General features: G+C 52.1%; 2 protein-coding genes across 4 annotated transcripts; both read right to left on the bottom strand.

Moving 5' to 3' along the window:
- Positions 1 to 38: 38 nt before the first annotated feature.
- NECAP2 (NECAP endocytosis associated 2) lies at positions 39 to 6,106 on the bottom strand. 2 transcript variants are annotated; one of them, XM_064470633.1, is made up of 9 exons: positions 5,971 to 6,106; positions 5,270 to 5,329; positions 3,729 to 3,829; positions 3,521 to 3,625; positions 2,961 to 3,042; positions 2,275 to 2,383; positions 1,702 to 1,879; positions 1,466 to 1,550; positions 39 to 1,059 (listed from the first exon to the last, which is right to left on the bottom strand). In XM_064470633.1, the coding sequence occupies exons 2-9, from the start codon at positions 5,290 to 5,292 to the stop codon at positions 1,011 to 1,013; spliced, it is 732 nt and encodes a 243-aa protein (XP_064326703.1). In that variant the 5' UTR covers positions 5,293 to 5,329; positions 5,971 to 6,106; the 3' UTR covers positions 39 to 1,010. The 2 variants fall into 2 exon arrangements, with proteins under 2 accessions (XP_064326703.1, XP_064326702.1); XM_064470632.1 differs by lacking the exons at positions 5,270 to 5,329; positions 5,971 to 6,106 and adding an exon at positions 4,497 to 5,152.
- Positions 5,943 to 19,818, bottom strand: SZRD1 (SUZ RNA binding domain containing 1). Of its 2 annotated transcripts, none has more exons than XM_064470638.1 (4): positions 19,690 to 19,818; positions 9,733 to 9,782; positions 8,446 to 8,697; positions 5,943 to 7,602 (listed from the first exon to the last, which is right to left on the bottom strand). In XM_064470638.1, exons 1-4 carry the CDS (start codon positions 19,738 to 19,740, stop codon positions 7,500 to 7,502), a joined length of 456 nt encoding a protein of 151 aa, XP_064326708.1. In that variant the 5' UTR covers positions 19,741 to 19,818; the 3' UTR covers positions 5,943 to 7,499. The 2 variants fall into 2 exon arrangements, with proteins under 2 accessions (XP_064326708.1, XP_064326707.1); XM_064470637.1 differs by having other exon boundaries at positions 8,446 to 8,700; positions 19,690 to 19,817.
- Between the last annotated feature and the right edge of the window lie 7 nt (positions 19,819 to 19,825).

Genomic DNA, 19,825 nt, shown 5'->3' on the forward strand with positions numbered 1-19,825 from the left:
CACAGCCCCTCCGAGCCCGCACGGGCGGGGGGGAAATATTCATATTTGGCATCAAAACCATTTTATTATTCGCTTTGAAGCGTTACATCTGTCACCTGGGCTCGCATGCTCACTGCCAGGCAAAGTTAAGCTCTGAAACGGAAACGCTCGTCATCCAGTTGGAAATAATAAAAATCCGAGGCACTGACAAAAAATAAGCAGGACTTTGTACGTTGAAAGGCCTTAATATAAATAGGTAAGAAAATATTTATTTGTTTTAAAGAGGAATTTCAACCCCAGCTCTGTCAAAGAGACCAACTCCATTCTGTCCTTCATTGCATATATCGCTTAATAAAATGTCCGCAGAAAGAAGTAAAAAATCTGCCTTTGAAATAGAGCAGGAAAAAATAAAACAACTTCCCAGAGCAAGGAATTTGCAATTTCAGCATGGAAACGCAGCGGCCCGGCTCCCGCCTCCCGCACCGCAGACTTAAGCGCTCAGAAAAAGACTCAGGGCGACTCTCGGCACCTCGGCGGGGCGTTCATCCGGATTTCGCAGGTGAGACGTCCCCAGGAGGGCGCTCCCCGCCGAGGGAAGGATTTATCCAGCCCAAATACGTGAGGAGAAAGCGGAGACGACTCCGAGGAGGCTCTATCGCATAAACCTTTAGCGAGAATTACCTGAATCGGGGCAGCGCTGCAAGCAAGAGTCCTCCTGCTCTGCGCACTCGCTCAACCTCTCGTTATTAAGGAAAGGTGATGAAGCTGATGGCTTTTTTTGCACAGCAGAGAAGCCGCAGGGGTTTGCTGTGATCCAGGTAGACAATAAAAGGCCCCCTGGTGCGGAGGGAGCTGGCATGGAGTGTTTTAAGGCACGTGTTCGTTTGCTCTCCAGCACTTATTTCGGCATTTCAATGCCGGGGGTGGGATTTAAGGGCAGGAGCGGGGTGTCCCGAAGCCCCTGCTTTGGTCCTGAAGGAATCGTGACGATCCCAGAACCCGCGCGGGGAAGAGTGGATGAGGGGCCAGGGTCAGAACTGAACCCAGCCTGCGTTCGCCTGAGTCTGGTTAGAAGCTGACCTGGAGAAAGAGAGGGAGGGAGAGAGCAAGAGGGGGAAAAATTAGGTTTTAGACTTCAAAAGGGACTGCAGTACACAGGGAGGGAACTGGGCAGCCAGAAATGGGTCCTCCAGGGTCACCCCAAAACTCTCCCCGCTGCACAGAGCGGCCCAGAGCAGCGGCGGAAGACGGGGCACGCTGCCAGCGCTCGGAGAAAGAGGAAGGCAGCGCCCGCAGACCGGCCCTGAACTCGGGGAGTTTGCAACATGCGCTGTCAGAGCTGCTTTCAAATCCCAAACGGGTGTGTGGATGGGGCAGGGCCCCCAGCCCCGCAGGGGTTTTCAGCAAAACCGGCGGGATTTGGTCCGGACGGGCGTTTTCTAACGCTGTGGGGATCGCCCACGCCACAAACCCCCCACAGCCTCACCCCGAAGCTTTGGCAAAGTCTCCCCAGACGTCGGTGGCAGTGGCAGAGGGAGCAGCAGCGGGCTGCGGCCAGGACAAGAGGGAGTCTGTTGGCAGCCAGGGAAGTCGGGAAGAGAGAAAACAAATATCAGGAGTTACTTCCCACTCTTATACCCAGATTCCCCCTCTGTTTTCCCAACTTTGATGGATGAAACTGGCTCTAAAGAGCTTTACAGCCATTGCTGCGTGACCACGGACCTGTGATGGGGGTGCCCGGGAGCTGGGTGGGCGCAGAGAGCAAAGACGGCCGCTCTCCAGAAGGACAAACCGGAGCAGAAGATTTTCCTCCGGGGGGTGGTGGGAGCAAGCTCAGGCCCCCAGGACCCGCGGGACGCGCTCTGGTGTTCCCTGTTGCTCCTTCTTTTTTCTTCATGTTCTGAAAGAAGAGAGGGAATTTGGGTGGCATCATGTTTAACTCCAGAGCCAGAGTGCGATTCCTCCCAGCCACAGCTCACAAATTGCTTTATTCTGGAGCAAAAAAACCTCCTGTGCTGCAACATCCCACCGCTGGAGGAACACGAGGGGTCAAATCAAGGATTTTTTTTTTTTTTTTTTTTTTTTACACCAAATCCCCACTGTGAACCCACAGACCCAGTTCTGTAACTGGGAACTGTAACACAACCCCCCTACAAATCACCACATGTGGCGTTACCACAAAGAGCTCTGCACCGGGCTTCCCCCTGCACGGGGATTTCAGGGCGAAGCCGCTGCTTCCTTTTGTGCCACCCAAGGCAAAGGTTGGGAGTGGATTTAGCCAGAAAAGCCCCTCACCGCAATGTTGAGTTTGATGGTTTGCCCCTCCTTGAAGCTCAGATCCAGTTTGGGCCCCTGATCAGGGTTCTCGGCTTGTTTGGCCAGCTCGCTCTGTTGCCTCACCCATCTGCAGGGATTAATAAGCAGAAAAGGACTCGTGAACCACCGGCCTGAGGCTCTCCCAGACAAATCCTGACCCAGATCATCCCCCTCTGCCTGACAGCAGCTCTTTAAAGGCGCTGAATGTGATCCAAGATGTTGCCTGATGAGGCAGCACACTTTGGGCAGCACCAGGGGAATGATTCCTAAGAGCAGCTGTCCGTGCTCGAGCCGCACAGATCCTCCAGCCAGCAGCACATCCCATCCTGCCCCAAAGCCCCACTGCCCGCCAGGAGCCAGAGCAGCATCCCAGCCCCTCAGGAGCAGCCCCTTGGCGGTGGCAAGTGAAGAAATGAAAAGGAATTGGGGAATTTGCCCAATTTTGGCCTGGGAAGCCCAGTTTGAGAGCCTGCAGGGCAATATTTGAGAGAGGGAGAGCTGCCTGTACAAAGGCTGCGCAGAGGAGCGGGTGTTTCCACCTCTTTACACCACGCTTGCCCGCTCAAGCGCGACAGGAGCTCACAGCTTCCTCTCCCCCACCCTTTCTGGGGGACACCCGCAAAAAAATTCAAGCTGAGAGGACACAGGGAGAGGCACAAACTCACTTAAAATGGTCTTGGAGAGCCACGTTGAAGTCAAAAGCATCACCTCGGTCAACAAAGCCGACTCCAATGAAAGCTCGGCGGCCTGGGGAAGGAGGAAGAGTAAGGGCTGGAATCGCCAAGCAGCAGAGGAAGAGGGATGGGATACCCTGTCCCGCACACCCTCGTGCCTGCCACCTTCTCCACCTGGAGCTGGAGCTCTGGAGACTGAGATACGGGACCGAAGATACCTTTGGTGCGTTGGTTGCATGTACAGGCTTAGTAAAAACAGATTTTCAATTAATATAAACAAGTCAAAGCAGAGGTTGGCACCACGGTGATGATCCTGCACACAGAGGCATCCTCACACTAACGCCAAGTAGCAAAATTAAACTGGTTTTGATTCATGGTGAAGGACAGAGTGCAGCTGGTGTGTGGGAGTGAGATAATTTGTCCCTTTGCCACTGTAGCCAGGGAATATTTATCCCTTGAAAGCAGAAATCCTTCACAAGTAGGAGCAGCGAGGGCAATGAAGACTTTCTGAGGCGATTCCCCGAAACCAGCCCCCATGTATCATGACGTACCATTCCCGTCTTCGATGCGGATGACAAAATATCTGCTGGAGTCCGTCACGCTCTCCACAGCGATGCCAGGGAACTGCTCCACCGGCGCCTGGGCAAACAGCTCTCCTGAAAAAGCGAAATGGGAGTGGGTCAATGCCACAACGGAACGTCTCTGCACCATCTTCCTCCCCATGAAGGGGCGTGAGCTGTCACCTTCCCTCCTCCTTACCCGAGGTCTTGTCCTCCAGCTTAATGAACGCGATCTTTCCCTTGGCCGTGATCCGCAGCCTGCCGCTCCACGCCGGCTGGTCCAGCTGCCATTCTGCAGCTCTGGAGAAAGAGGAAATGGCAACTGATGTCTGAGCTGCCCCTCACGTGCCAGGCACCACCACTGACCTATTTTAATGCTCCTATAACATGCCACAGAGTTATCCGCTTGACTCCCCTCGTTAACAGTACCGAAGCAGCACAAGCGACAACCTGCTTGCACCTACGCTCGCTGCACAATGAGGTGGATTCGTCGCGACACCTCTCGTTTCACCCGAAACCAGCTGGTCCCCTGCAAAAGCCAGGCATCGGGTCCCAGCAGCGACTGGGCCAGAATTGCACAAGAGGTTTCGCTTCCCTTTCCGCAGAATCTCCAGCTCGAAAGCAGTTTCTTGGAGGTGCTGAGCTACGTTAGCTACAGCTTGGCTCTGCTAGGACAGGCTTTAGTCCAGGCTGAGGACTGAGGGGAGAGGAGACCCAAAATACACGGGGGAAGTGAGATACCCCGCTTGGGGCGTGGGGCCGGGACGGGGGGCAGAAATACTTCACGAGAGGCAGGTCTTGCTGCTCTACGGCGGGGGACAGGGCCCACACACCCCACGGGGAGAAGGGGGACCCCGCACACCGCCATGACAGGAGGGACAGAGGCCGGATGACCCACGGGGGTGGAGAGGGAGAGCAGAGGCACCCCACAGCGGGACAGGGCCCATGGGAGAGGGGCAGACCCCACCTGTAGCCGCGGTTGGAGGCCCGCGGCGGCACCCGGTAGACGTGCACGGCCGGCTTCACGCACAGCACCGCTTCGTAATCCTCTTCCTCCGCCGCCATGGCCGCCATCGCGGCGGAACTCCGCCCGCCGCCGCTCTGGCCCCCGCCTCGATGGTACGGCCCCGCCTCCACAGCCCCGCCGCCCTTCCCTCCCGCGGGGCGAGGGGAGGCGCTCCCGCAGCCGCCGCGGCGGCGCCCCCTGGCGGGCGGGAGGCCGCACTGCAGGGAGGTGCTGGGGAGCGGCGGGCGGGGAGCTGGGAGCCCGCACGGTCAGCTCCCAGGCCGGCCCGTCAGGGCGCGCTGCTGCAGCACCTTCCCTCCCGCTTCCTGACTCCGAGTCACGAAAAATCACATTTTTTTCCTGATTTCACATTTTAAAAGAATTCTACGAATAAGAACTAAAAGGGAGTCAGCGCCTGCGGGAGCTGCCAGCGCCCCCCGACCCCTCCCCGCCTCGGCTGGAGGCACCCCGAAAGCACAACACCTGAGCAGGGAGGCCACCACATGGCAAAAATAACAAGATAAAATAAAATAAAACCCACTTTTACCCTCCACAGCAAGAGGCAGCACAGTCACAGCTCACGCCCAGGTTTGGAAACCACATCTTCCCTCCCAGCATCACCACTTCCTACCCTTCTCAGAGCACATCTCTCCAGCGATACTAAAAATGGGGGGAAATTTCATCTTTTTGGGTAAATACCGGACCAATTATGGCCAAACTCTCCCAGATTTTACCTTCCTGATGAATTTTTAAGCATCTACTCACGCTGGGAAATGTCCCTCTTGCAGCAGCCCCTGCGAGAGACGGGGATACAGGAAAGAAAAGAAAAAAAAAAAGTCATTAAAAGTTTAAAGACATTTATTTAAAATACAATTTATAAAACATTTTCTCTTCGGTGCACGTTTTGGGGTGAAAACACGCGGTACCGTGTTTATCCTCCACCTTCCCCAGGATGAAGGGGCTTCCTGCAGGAACGCCGCCGAGCCCTGCCCGCGGGCGGGACGTATCCTGGTCGCTGCGATGGAGGAGCTGGGAGATTTTGGTGCCAAAGATGGAGATTTCAGTGCCGGAGGAGGCAGCAGCTTTAACACCAGCCAGCTATACCAGGAACCGGGTGGATTTGGGGGGGTGCTTTTTGGCCATTAAAAGCTATTTTCAGTAATAATTAAGGAAAGGCGTGGTGACTCGGGTTATTGCTGATGGCCTCCTCCCCTCCCGCTCCCCCCCAGGGGCTCACCCTGACCCCCAGCCTCGGGAGGGGGGTGGGGGGATAAATATAAGACACTCGCCCCCCCCCAAACAAAGCACTGGCGGTTGGGGTTCCCCGGGGGACGCCTGCCCGCCCGTCCCCACCATCCTCGGTGCTTTAATCAGCTTTCATCAGCTAATTAACGCTCTAGCGGATACTTTTGATACACAGGTAGTTTTATTTTACCAGTAATGGTTGCTTTTTTTTAAGCCGTATTTCCATACACATCTTTTTGTACGGTCGCTTCCCTTCGGGTAGAAGACAAAGATTTGCTCGTTTACCCTTGAACCTACTGAGCACAAAACAGCAGGGAAGGCTGCGCCCGTACAGAATAATCCGCCGATAACCAGAAATGGTTTTCTAGGTACCGTCCCCTCCAAGAAGAGCATTTAGTGTTCGTCTAATCCCTCGATATTAAGTGATATTAAGGTAGGTCAGCTTCATCCGGGGGGATGAAGTTCCACGTTCTGGCGGACCACTGGTCTCCCTGTCCTCTTCCTGGAAGCCAGAGGAGGAAAATCCCTTCCCTGAAGCCTCGCGGGGAGCCAGCTGCTGCCATGAAGGAATCATCCACTTTATCCAAGGCGGTTTTTGTTCCCCCGACGTCCGTGGTTTCCGGAGGCGAACGCAGCACGTACCGTGACGGAGAGATCGATCAGAGCCTTCGCTCCGTCGTTAAGCCACTCGGGTTCAGACCCTTGGGACATCCTGCTCCCTGTCGGGGCGGCAGCTGCCCAACGAGCGCGCGCCGTGCGGAGCGGGGCTTCCTCCCCACGTATTTATTTCACGGACCAGAGCGGTGCCGGCAGTTCTCCTCGGAATGGAGCCCTAACTCTTCGCCCTCTGCCACAAACAGCGGCCGGGCAGCAGGCGTTTTCATGGGATCCGTCTATATTCCCTTCTCCCCAAATACAAAAAAAAAAAGAGAGAAAAAAAAGAGATGTATTTTAAGCTTTTCCTCACAGCCAGCACACAATACTAGCCAAGCTTTAACAGGTGCGAGACGTAAACTAGGTCGGACTCCACCAGCTCCCAAGACGATTGGAAAGGCCAGGTATCCAGGAGTCCGCTTCCACACGCTTGGCAGTGGGAGAAATAGAGAAGGAGAAGCAAGAGCTTGCCAAACCCGAACCATTAAAGTCGCAGAAATCCATTGAAACTTTTTTTTTTTTTCCAAACACTTAACTACCTCTCTCAATTAAAACAAACAGTTAAAACCCTTCCCATGCACTCCGTTGGTCTGACGTACAGAAAACAAACGGGGGGGGGGAAGGAATTAAAATAAAAGAGATCCTTTAAAACAGAACTTGCTCTTAAAGTGATGAGGACAACGTGCGCGTCTGGGGAGGCTTCCCATTTTTTTTTTCCTTAAATCCCAGGTTACGAGTACAACAAACGTTATTGCTGGCGCTAGCTTCAACCCAAGTGGCACACACACGACTCCCTGCACCCCTTCCGAGTCCTTAATAACCCCCTCCCCTCAGCCCCTTTCCTTTCACAGCGACTCAGGGACAGCCCTTCTCGGTTTGCCGGTCACAGTGGGTGGAGAGGGGAGGTCACAGTGCGTGGGGTTGAAGGTCACAGTGGGCAGAGCAAAGGGGATCACAGTGCAAATAAACCAGGTAGTTCCCTTTGCTCAAGTCCGTTTGTCCGCCACGGCAGTGCGACCCGTGGCGGCGGACCCTGCCTTCCGCAGCAGCATCGCTCGCCCGCGTTTATCTGCGCTGTTTGAAGCCTTGTGAGCCATCGGGACCCAGGGGTTGCCTGATCACATTGTTGGGCTGTCTGGTGTCTTCGGGCTGGGAGATCCTTGGCGGCCTGAAAGGAGAAAGGAGATCAGAGGCAGGGGAAGCACGGCCGCGCACGCTGTACGCCTTCGTGGGCAGGCGCTGCCACGGGACAATCGTCACGTGTTGCTCCCTGGGACGGGAAGCACTAAAACCAAACCAGCACTTCATGTCTTTCCAAAGAGTAGCCGACACCCGCGCTGCAAAGAAAAGGGCGAGCTTGGTGCCTTCAAATAACCTGCATTCATTTAAGAGTGCTCATGCTTGACTCTCAGGTCTTTGGGACCTGAAGGAATGGCAGAGATGTGCCGGGGAGGGTTAGGCTGGGCATTACGGAAAGGTCCTTCCCCCAGAGGGTGGTGGAGCCCTGGCACAGGCTCCCCAGGGGGGCATCACGGCACCAGCCTGGTGATGTTCCAGAAGCACTTGGACACGGCCCTCAGAGACACGGTGTGAATTTGGGGTGCCCTGAGCAGGGGCAGGAGCTGGGCTCGATGGCCCTTGGGGGTCCCTCCCAGCTCAGGACATTCTGTGATTCTCTCCTGCCCACAGGCAGCAGCTCCTTTAAGTCAAAAACCTCAGGAAAGACGAGGATATCTCCCGCCAGGATAACTCTGGTTGTCCGCACTCCTCTCTACACCCCCAGCACGCTCTTCCAAGGCTCTAAGATAACCTCTATAGCCTTATCAGGCACTTGCACTTCCCTTAAGTCCTGCATATTTGAGATTTATGATGCCTCACTTGCTAACAAACCACTCCTATCTTCTGGCTGGCCTCACTTTACCCTTCAAGAGGCTCATCCCCCTCCTTCTGATAGGAAGGTGTTTGCAAGAAGCGCAGGCAAAGCTGCTGCAGCACGAAAAGCTGCTCTCACCTGTCTAGAATGGGTTTCTCCTGCTCTTCTTCGGGGCTTGCGCTGCCCAATATTCGTTTCCTGGCTTCCGCGTACTCCGCCTCCCTTTGCGCCAAGGATTTCACAGGGAAGGCCGGCCTGCTGGCGGAGTTGGGATTGCTAAGCACACCGTTGGTCGTCGGCCTCTTCAAGATGCGGATCTGCGGGGGAGGACCTGCAGGAAGGCTGTCGTCCTGAATCACGATCGGCACTTTAGGAGGAGATTTTGACTTTCTACTGTTTAAAAGAAAAACATTTGGTTGGTACTTATTGTTCTACAGCAAGCATGTTTTTCACTGTGTGTGTGAATTCCTCTCAGTCAGATGTCATTCCTGTGATTAAGAGGTAGCCTGTAATAATTAAAGACCTCATTATATTTGTAACCCTAAACTAGAGCAGCAGGCAGGTTTGCAGATTAGCTCAGGAAGAGACAGAAAACCAGTCCTTGCTGCATTCGACATCTTTAAACTCGACCGAAGCAAAGGGAAGCAGACACTTGGCAAAAGTTTTAGCACTTCTATTCAAAGATATCGGTAACAGCACCTTGATTCCATTCCTTGCCAGGAGTTTTAGGGCTCCTCTCACCAGGATGCCCGGTCTCCCGCTGCAGCCCTGCCATTTCACTTCTCAGAGCCAGCCCTGACCCTCATCTCACCCTTTGAATTTTTTATTTTATTTTATTTTTTATGGTCCCTTCTCTGTGGGGAAGTCCCAGAGAAGCCATGCTGTGACTCTTCAGGTGGCCTAATAAGAATCAAAGGGGAAAAAAAAATATCCCAACAACAAAAGACTCATCAGGAGCGATTAGAAATATTTCTGCTAGAAGACAACAACAACACACACACACCCCTGCCCCAACCCAAAGTAAGCAGGAAAAGAAGGTCTTACTGACGCAAGGCACGGCAAGCCAATTTAGGGCTGCGAGCTGGGATTACCTGACTCACCCATTTCTTCCTTTGAGTGCCTTTTTCTCAAATGGCTTCCCCATAGCTGGAGCTACATCCAGTCTGGAAGACCCTGCTCTGAAATAAAATCCCTCTCAAGAAGCTTTCCGCTACCCCGCTATGGATCGAAAGGGCCATCTAGTGGCACGACAGAGATTTCCTCTTTCTGAACCCAAACCCAGGGCGCTCTGCTCAATCTGAAGCTGTTTCCCTGCTGTTCCCGCTCCCCAGGCCTTCAGACGTCCAACAGCACCTCAGGAAACAAGTTGTTGGGTTTTCTTTGTTTTGTTTTTACTTCTTTAACCGAACCGCGCAGCATCATTACCTTTCTTTCTGCGTGATCTTCAGCTTCTTTTCCAACCGTCTGTCTATTTCCTACAAAAGAAGGAAGTAAAAATCAAAACCTGAAGGCTCATCTTGGAGACTGGAGTTAGAGCCTGTGTGCGCACACATTTAGCTTCACTCTCCTGTACAGCGATACTATAAAGAGGGCAGAGAGAGCGTGTCTCTCCATCTGAGGATGACTTGCAAATCAAGAGGCAGAGAGAAGCAAAGCTGCCACGTATATTCTACCGTCGCCATTAGTACACCTACAGCAGGCTGTGGATTTTGCGTATCACGGTGAAAGGGCAGCTGCGAGGCGCTCATCCTTCATTTTAAGGACTTCGGCTGGCAAGAAAGCTCTATTAAGGGTAAAGAGCCACAGGAATACACAGCAAGGTATTCCCAGATCCGAGCAGGAACCAGCGCCAAACCTCTCCGGCAGAGAAACAGCAGCAGCAGCCGCCGGCCGGGGCGATCCACATCAGTCCACACGCTTGATTTCAGCGGGGCAGCTCAGCCCCAGAGCCTGAAGCCATTTGGAGGACTAGCCGGCAGGTCTGCATTCCTGCTGCTTGCAGCAATAACCCTCCTTCACAAAAAAGTCCCTGCCCCGCCTGACATGCACCCAGGGACTCGCAGGAGCTGAGCAGAGCCTTATTGTGCTTCTCCTTCCCTTTGCAACACAGCTGCTGAGTCATCAATCGGCGGAAAGATGTATTAATCACCCCCAAATGCCAACAGAGTGTGGCTTTAAGCGTGTCAACTTCTGTCCGAGGCTCGCATCTGCCTTAGCAAAGGTTTTGCAATCGGAGCAATTATGCAGAGAAACCTCGCTGAATAGAAAAATAAAGCCAGGTTTCAGCCCCAGTCTTCTCTTTAGGTAACCTTCCCCAACCTCGCTGGTATCTTTAGATTCTCACGACTGTGACGCTATTAAAAGAGCCTCTGAGACAGTCATGTGTTTTATTTAATCATCAATGAAGGAAAAACACTACCTGAGAGCGTCCTAGTTTCGCCAGCTGATAACTGGCAATACTGAAGGAAATTCCAAGCTTCTGGCAGGATGCACCTGCTCTACTTTTCAGGCCGGTTTGCTTAACTACACTGAAAGCTCGATGCCAGCAGAGCCTACCCTGCTGTCAAAAACCACAGCAGGCACAACCCAGCAAAGAAACTGGTTTGCACGGCAATTCACCGAAATCCCAGTAAGCAGCAAATGAACTGAAGTCGCTACCAAATACCAAACCACGGTGTTTGCTCTTGGTCACACAGCTACACAAGCCCACGGTAGCCTCCACCTAGAAGGGAATAGTCACAAATCATTCAGGGAAGATAAATGGTGGGTGGGAGGCTGAATTTTTGATGAAACTCTGTAGTGGGAGGTGACGGGTGATTTGTAAGGACAAAACCAGCCAGGGCCTTGGTGTGGCATTGAGCTGAAGGCCAGGTCACAGCTAGAGCCTCCTGTTGAGGGCAAACACACCTGCAGTTTCCTTCAAGAGGACTGGGAGGAAAATCCCAACCCAATGCTGCTCAGGAGGGTGGAGAAAATGCGCATCAGCTGCCTGCAAAGACAGAATAAGGGCTGTCCGGGGACAGGCAGCAGGGAAACGGATATCCCGGCAAGGATGGAGACGTCGTAGAGTGGCTGGCAGCAAACAATGAAAGTCCAATTAAGGGGAAGGGGTTAGCTCATCTGTCCACACCGTGCCAGAAGAGGTTACATCCGGCTATAGAAGAGTCTTTAAAATACTTTTTCAAACTCAACTAGTTAACCGTGCCTCCCCAGGGCCTCCTGGAAGCAGTGGACTGGATGGAGGCTTCCTTAAATATCCCTTATTAAATACTTCAGCGCGTGGGGGAGAGGGACAACAGGAAGACAGGGCGGAGAGGCGGGGAAAGCACACTCGAGCGCCTCTCAACTCATTTCACTTAGTGTTCGGCACTGCAGTGACTACGAAGCCAGCTGTGGCTCAGAACCACAGTGCTGAACCACTCAACTGGGGCAGACAAGCTCAACAGCCCACAGTGAGGACTGTGGGGCACAAAGCATGACGATCCACATGGTAGCCACGAGGAAGGCTCCATTCCGCTCTCACCTCTCTCCTTCCTGGCAGAGGAGAGATTGCTTTGACAAAAGCCACTGCTCTACATTCCTGGTGGCTTTGCAGGTCAGCCCTGGGGCTAAAGTCGCGGTTCGTACATCAGACTACAAGATCCTGTAATTGCAAAGCGTCAGTTCAACCTCAGCATCTGAAAAACACTCTGATTAACACGACTGTCACACCGACTCTGAGCGCTGCTGGACAGCTCTCCACGCCCTCACACGTGCCAGACTTCCTCTGACACCAGAACCTGCAGCTTCCCCTACCAGAAAAAAAAAACACAAACCCAAACATCTCTTTAATTTGCTCAACACATGCACACTTACTCAAAGGAGTCCTTCAAACTCTGCCATCGTGACACCCCTCGCCAAATGAGCCCTTTACAGTCTGTTTCACTCCTTCCTCCTCCTGTGCAGACCACTCCTTGCAGAATACTCAATATTTTCACCTCTCACCCCTCCGTAATCACCAGCAGTCGCTAAGCGAATGTGCAGCCCTGGTTCATAAGCCACCGCATGCAGGCTCAACAGCTGTTCTGCGCCTGGGGAGCTCCTCACCAAGGAGCAAAGTAATAGGCCGCTAAAATATCCTCTAAATTCTAACGTGAGCGGCTGTTAGAACCACGATGTACTCTCCAAAACAAGAGGCTTCCTCCACACGTAGAAATCTTGGCAGGATAATAGAAAACAATCTTCCCCACCAAATATACACGTATCACTCTCAACCCATCCAAACAACTGTTAGTCCTACATGATCCTCGTAATTCCCGGTGCTGCTGACCAGATTCCAGCTGCCTCCAGACATTCACTGAACTCTTGGGTAGAAAAAGTTTTCCTTTGCATTCAAAGTGAATGGCTAGCATAAAAAAGCAGCTCCCCACCTCACACGCACCCCTCTCGATGTGTTAGAAGTTGTGTTTTCTTTTTGACCCCATCTTTTCTCAACAAAAGCCACAGTACTGCAAACTCCTGGTGTTTAATACTACTGTGTTTGGAATTGTAGGTACAGAGACATGGAGAGCATTGCCAGCTCAAATGGGCAGCCCCTAATCACCCCGCAAAAACAACCCAAGACATTCGCAGCCTCACACAGCTAGCAGATCGTGACAGGGGTTGCACTGCTTGAATTCACAAGCTTGAGAAGCAGAAACACCTTGACATGGCTTGCTTTTAATTAAAAAAAAAAAAAAAAAAGAAAATCCCTGCCGCCGCTCTCCACAGATCTGTTCGTCTCCTGATGTCATTCCCTTACCACTGCGAAGTCACATTGTCACCAAGCTGTGTGAGTAACGAGATAAAATTAGGACCTGACTTACAGGGCAAGTGCCAGAAGCGCTGCAACAACCCAAAGGCACGGCTCACAGGAGAGGCAATTAGACTTGGCATTCAAGGACATCACGCTGCACGTACCCAGTAGCTGGCCAGGTCACACCATACAAAACCCAGTTATTAATCTTCTCAGGAGGCTCTCCTTGCTTTCATTTCCCAAACAAACTTATTTATATAACCCAAAAGTAAGCCTCATTTACACTCCCCCTTCAAAACACCCTCCCCAAAGATTAGTAAAGAATCTTGACAAACTATTTTTAGTGCTATTATGTCTAGATGCTAAAAAGGACTCAAACAAACAGCATGAAGACGACGCTGTTCTTTGACATTTAAGGCGCATTTGTAGATGAGGACGTAATGGAAACTGAATTCCAGCCCCATCATAGCCATCCTTCCTACCCTTTAACCTTGCGAAAAAAGAGCGATGCATAGAAGGATCAATAAAATACCTCTTTGAAAACAGACACAGACACTAAGACACAAACCTGCTGCTGAGATCCCACAGCCTGTCATCCTAAATAAGAACCCACTAGTACAGCTGCTAATTTTGCAATGTTATTGGTGAGTTGGAGATCAATGCTCCCCCCAACACCCTGGAAACGTGCCCTTCAGGAGGGGATGCCCCTGCGGAGGTCGGCTCCTATGGATCACGGCTTCACAGGGGGGTCTAGGCACCATCCCAAGCGAACCTGGTTCTCCAGTGTATCGCAAAGCACAAACAGAGAGAGGCCCGAGTCAGCCCTAGCTGTCATCTAAAGAATTTTGTTGGAACAACTGTAATGCATCAGACACGTATAAAGAATTACCCTGCACGTCATTGCCAGCAAAGACTCTCTAAACAGACTAAATAAGAGCAGCTCCAAGCTCTGCTGATATGGGGGAAAGGAATAACAAGATAACTGCTAGCTATTTTTTATTTCAAGTGTTGTGAGTAACCACAACTGAATGTCTGAAGGAAGGCAGAGACTTGGGCTTCTTACAGATCCCTTACACTAGCAGGATTATTTCGCCCTCTACCTCCAAAATTTGGCTTCTTTGCAGAAGTCGAGGAGATACTTACCAGCCCTCCTGCCAGAGCACAGGATAGCCACTGATAAAGGAAGCTGTGCTCTCCTAGAAATTTGATAACATTTCAAATACGCAGCTCTAGAAAACCATTAGCCACATTCTTTGATGTATTTACTGGAAATTACTCCTGAACACAGCCTTCTACCCTCGCTCACTCACAAATAACGTGCAAGATCAAACCCAGAAAGAGGGAGTTTAGGCTAGAGTTGCAGCCTCCCACACCAACGCTAAAAACAAAGCCTCACCTGCTTATTAAAAGCACCACCAGATGCTCTGGCATTTTCTAAAGGACAGGAGATAAACTTCAAGGCCTGGCTAATGTTCTCTTCTTTAGAAATTAGATTTTAACATCTGAGGTTACCAAAGCTGCTCATGGGCACCCAACAACTTACAGCTGCAGATATCTGACTCGCTGCTTCACCAAAAACACCATCAAGAAAGAGCAGTAGATAATCCTAAAACATCTCCAAGCTGACTCCTCATTAGTTACCTATTTCTTTCCTTTGAAGATAAATTAATCTTCTATTAATTACTGGAACATTCCAATTCCTGAGGCGACTGGGAATCAGACTGCTCCACTAATTAATTCTCCAAGATACCGTGCTTACGTTAAATCCTGGCAGTGGACTGTACCCAAGAAAGCCACAGATGCTTTTAAGCTGCGCTGGCATTTGCATCTTCCATAGGTAGATAACACTTCTCGGCAGCTAGAATACTGAGAAACAAGACACGAGAGTATTTTTGGGAACAAGCCTGGCAGGCGCCACACGGTATTCCCACCGCAGACACGTTATGGACTGGGGGGAAGGCATTCAGGAGGGCCACAGCTCCTTCTCCCTCCCCAGCCTTCGCACCTCGTGCGGCAGGCGGGTTGCACGGACACTCCTCGGAGATCCAGATCAGGAATATATTTACACCCCTTATGAATCTAGAAAAAAAAAAAAAGAGGCTAAGATGTACCAAAAGCCCTCTCATTTCCACATTGTTTTGCAAAGGCATTGGTACATTCCTTAATGCACAGGGTCACCCTTGCCTTCTGCACCCACGTCCCTGCACGGGGTCAGTCAGCACATCCAGGTGCTTGTCAAGGTCTGCGAGAGCAGGTACGAAACAGAGACCGCCCCCAAGTGACCCGGGCAGGGCCATACAGGACTTGCTGCAATATCCCCAAACCGAGACTCGCTTCCCCGTCTCATGGCGCCTGTTCATTCTCGACCTACAAGTATCACTTGCCTCATCAGAGAAACTACCTCTGCCAAAGCAACATGGAGCAGCAGGAACAGAAAGTTCCATTTCCCAGTTTCAAAATTTTTTGACCAATTACTAACACCTCAAGCAAATATTCAGTAAAAGTTTCACAAAAATCATTTTGGTCCGTGAAGTCAAAACCCATCCTCACAGCCAACCATCAAAAAATCAGCAGTTATCCTCACAGGTTCCCTCCTGGGTACAGTTCCTGCGTGCTAAAACCCCGCTAACTCAGCCTCTGATCACACGAGCAGTTACCAGACCGGAGGTCACAGCGTTACACTCTGAAATATTTCACTTTTGACTTCTCTGTACTTTGATCATATTTAGCAACTCAAAGCAATACCAGTGGAAAACCTCAATTCGGCCCTTTATAACCAGTGCCTTTGCTGGAGGGTGAAATCCAAGGCGAGCCGCCCTCTCTGCCACTCGCACACCGACCAATTTAGAGACGATAGAAACGAGGGGGTTTCTGCAAACCTCAGGTGAACGGTCCTCCTCAAGTGCCATGACACAAGCAGGCGACAATCCCCATCCCCGCACACGAGGGACAAAGTTCAGTCACCCACATTTGGCTGCTCACATCCTCCCCGAGCAGTCGGTTATCAGGTGGTCGGGGGTTTTTCTCTTTCTCATGGCGATCAGCAAAGCAAAGCGCAGTCTAAACAAGGGACTTAGACTCTGGGCTGCGGCAGGGTAAGTTTTAAGCACCAGCGAGGAGGTTGCAGGCAGCAGCTGGGAGCTAACTGCCCTGCAAGCTGTCCATCAGCAAACTGAAGGGAAAAAAAAGACAAGACACAAGGAGATCACTTTTTTTAAACTATTGTAAGGTTGCCAGGCTAATATTTCTATCTACACGGATTCTGACTTGAAATAAGTTACTAATTAAGAAGGCACTCAAATTCTAGTTAGCGAAGGAATAAGCAATCAATCCAGCTGAAGAGTGCCAATTCAGGGCTGCAAATTACTTGTGGCCCTGGACGTGGGGCTTCCACCCAGCTTTGGAGCCTAGCTTCCCACTTGATGCGTAATTATTAGTTTAACCAGGTAAAAAAACTCAGGCGTCACAAGCAGACCTCTCATTTGTGATTTCCCTCTTCCCTAAAGCCAGCTAGCCTTTAAGAAAAGAAAAAAACAAGCCACGCAGCCACTCATATTAGTGTCTACTAACCCAGACTGGGTTTTTGAAGCCTGGCGCTTCAATCCTTACTCATAACTTAGACAACTTGCTCGTTATTCACACACCCGTTTTCCATCTGTAACTCACAGACAAGCAAAACCTCCCTATTTCACAGTCATTTCGAAGATTTAATCAGAAAGCATTTAGCTAACACGGATCCAGAGGCCCCAGAGAGTTCCACTACACCAGCATCAACACTGCGGTGCCTGCGGGACTCCAGGGGTTGGTGAAGCTGCCGGAGCAGAAGGCATCTGCTTGGCACAACTCAGGGGGTGGCACGTACCCGAGGAGCTGCTCCTTTTTCTGGCAAGCACTGGGTAATTCTGGTGACACAGAGGCTAAAAGACAGAAGCCACGTTAAAGACCAAAGAAACAAAAATGCTTGAGGATCAGTTTTACAGCTATTTGACTGACTGAACCAAAGTGGAAGGTCTGTGTCAGGTTTTTTGGGGTTTTCCCTCAACCTAATGAGATTTTAGTGCTGCCTGCTTTGGCAGGCAGATCTGCAAGAGGTAAGCAAAGTGATGTTATAACTTGGAGGCCATGGCACCTCTGGTCAGCCCAGAACTGCCTCTTGCTAAGAAGTACCTTCTTTAAAGATCTAGAGCAGAACTTCGCAGCCTAACACCAACACCTGCACACACAAGAAAGGACCAGTGCTGAAAATCTGATGTACTTTCTGTCCTAAAGAACTCTCTGGGTGGAACATTAAAAAATTACACACCGAGACGCAACATATCTCAGAAGCCCACCACGGATCTCCTGCTACATCACTGCTGTTTCCTTAGGGGTGTGCTGAAGGGTCTAAAAAATTGACAACTCAGGTTTTCAACTGCATAAAGTGTTAGAAGATTATGTGTTTAAAGCTGCCCCTTGGTGTCTTTTATGTTTTATTACATATTATTCCTGAGCACTGACCAAGAGTGTCGTGTCTTTCACCTTTATGCTGGCATCTGTCTCGTGCCACCTCATGCCAAATAAGATACAGATGGAAGAAGAAAGTAAAGGGAATTCCCTAAGACAACAAAAAAAAGCCCTGCAATGACAGGACTAGGCCAGTTCATACGCTTTTCCTGCGCATGATTTCTCCCTCTCGCCCCTTCAGCAGCAGGCCCATCTCTTCGGGGCAGCTCCAAGGCCCACCGGCCCGATGACTGCAGCAAGGTTTCAGGCGCAGAGAACAGCAGGTGCACCCGAAATCTCTTTCGGCTGCTAACCAGCGAGTCGGTCACGCCACCTGCTCTACAGCAGAGCCTCTTCCTGCCCTCTCTTCCTCTTTTCTCAACCTGCCTACCTCCAGTAGCTTTGATTTCTGTAGCAGCACAGAGAGCTCGCGGTCCCTGGCTGCGCCAGCATCTATTTGGTCCTCAGAAAACGAGGTTGGGCTCTCTTCTGCTCCATCCTGCTTAGCTTTTCATTGCCTGCAGCCACCATCAGCAGCAGAGGGTCTCCTTCCTGCTGTCACGGTTTGAAAACAACCTTTCTAAACCATGACAGATGCCAGAAGGCAGCTCTCATCTCTTCTCTTACATAAGAGGAGCTCCTGCCGCAGACAGCTCGCTTTCCTTGTTGCTCCAACTGCTTTTGCAGACATCCAAAGCCCCAACAACTGCAAAAGCAGCTGCAAGCGTGGCGGTGGCTCCTCAGGAAATCTCTCTGCTCAGCAGCACAAGACAGCACTGAGTTTATGAACACAGATTCTCAGCAGTTTGGACTGGAAAAGGATGTGAGAAGGAGCAGGTGACAGATTTTTTCCTTCTAAGGGCTTTAAAAGAACACCTAAAAGGTACAAGCTGAAAGGACAAAGAGGAAAGACAACCGATGGCTGGGATTTGAGCAGCCCTACAATTTTAAACCATTACTCAAGGCCACAGCTATCACCAGCTCCCGAGACACAAGCTATGTCCCTTCATGGAATGATTTAACGAGCACTGGAATTAACTCTGCCACCCGGCACGAGGCTTCCTACGACTGCAGTCTCACAGTGTTGGCAAGAGGCGAGGGCGAGCGCTTCGCTTGCGCTGCCAGCCTGCTGCTGGCATCTCTCATGCTCCTGGGCGAAGGCATTGAGTTACAGGCTCTATTTTGCTCCCCTCTTTCTGGCCAGGCCTAACCCAATCTCCTGACCAGAATCAAATTCGGTCTTTTCACCAAGTCATTGTTACAAAGCCCTTCTGCCCTCTGATCGTTAACGAGCCCACTGAATTTAATAAAACAGGAGACTGCCTGGCAGAGATGGTTTCCCTTCTCTCGTCACGCTGTTGTGAATACCCTGCAGATCACCCGCCCACGCTCCTGCTAAAATAATGATTTTATTCTGCAGGCGCAACACGCAGAAGTGCTTCGGAGTCCCCCAGCAGGGGAGACGTGACGAAAACTTCAGGTATTGAGCCAGCTAATGAAAGCGAGTGAGAACTTCAGCTACAGCACTGGAAGCTACGCTGGGCCACGCTGAGGCTCTCCGCGTTTTGTCCTAACGAAGCACATTCGCCTCGAGCAAGGGGGAGAAATGGGTTTCGATGTGAACCCCGGCCACGCAGCCCAGCCTCCGCTCCCCACAGGCCCTGCGAGGGCGAACGTTTTGTCAGAGCCCCTCGGCAGAGGAAGCAAGCCACCCGTCATCCCCCCAGCGCCCACCGCACGCTCCCCGGCAGCGGGAGCTTTGTTCGGGGCTCGGCCGCGACCCGCACCGACCAGCCGCTGCCGCCCTGCCCGCAGCCCCACACGGCTGGGGGAGGAGAGGCGTGGGTTTGGAGCCCAGCAGAAAGCGGGAGAAGGACGGGCAGGGAGGGGCTCCCCGCGGCAGCCCCGCCACCGGGGGAGAGAGAGAGGAGACGAGCAGAGGGGGCTGGGGCCGGGCTGCAGAACCCCACGCTGAGCGAGGCCGCGGTCCCTTTAAGAGGCCTATCAGGCGCTCCGGGCCCGCCGCGCCCCACCACCTTCCCGAAGCGCCGCCAGCGTCGCGTCGCCTCCCCCTCTGCCCCTGCCGCCCCCGGCCCGCCCGCACCGCCCCAGGCAGGCGCCCTCACCCCGCTGTCGGCCGCCTCCTCCCAGCTCTCCGCGACCTCCTCATCTTCCATTTTAATTCCCCTCCGCCGCCGCCGCCAGCCCGCGCCCCGCGCATGCGCGCGCCACCCGCCACCCCCCCACCCACCGCGCGCCTGC

This window comes from Phalacrocorax carbo, chromosome 20 (genome assembly GCF_963921805.1).
Source record: "Phalacrocorax carbo chromosome 20, bPhaCar2.1, whole genome shotgun sequence".
Classification (NCBI taxonomy): domain Eukaryota; kingdom Metazoa; phylum Chordata; class Aves; order Suliformes; family Phalacrocoracidae; genus Phalacrocorax; species Phalacrocorax carbo.

Coding starts and splice junctions, on each gene's coding strand:
- NECAP2 (XM_064470632.1), bottom strand. CDS start 4,603: ATGGCGGCCATGGCGGCGGAGGAAGAGGATTACGAAGCGGTGCTGTGC. Junction 3,830..4,496: donor GCCTCCAACCGCGGCTACAG/GTGGGGTCTGCC, acceptor CTCTTTCTCCAG/AGCTGCAGAATGGCAGCTGG. Junction 3,626..3,728: donor GCTGGAGGACAAGACCTCGG/GTAAGGAGGAGG, acceptor TCGCTTTTTCAG/GAGAGCTGTTTGCCCAGGCG.
- SZRD1 (XM_064470637.1), bottom strand. CDS start 19,740: ATGGAAGATGAGGAGGTCGCGGAGAGCTGGGAGGAGGCGGCCGACAGC. Junction 8,701..9,732: donor AAGATCACGCAGAAAGAAAG/GTAATGATGCTG, acceptor TCTTTTAAACAG/TAGAAAGTCAAAATCTCCTC. Junction 7,603..8,445: donor GAGAAACCCATTCTAGACAG/GTGAGAGCAGCT, acceptor TTCTCCTTTCAG/GCCGCCAAGGATCTCCCAGC.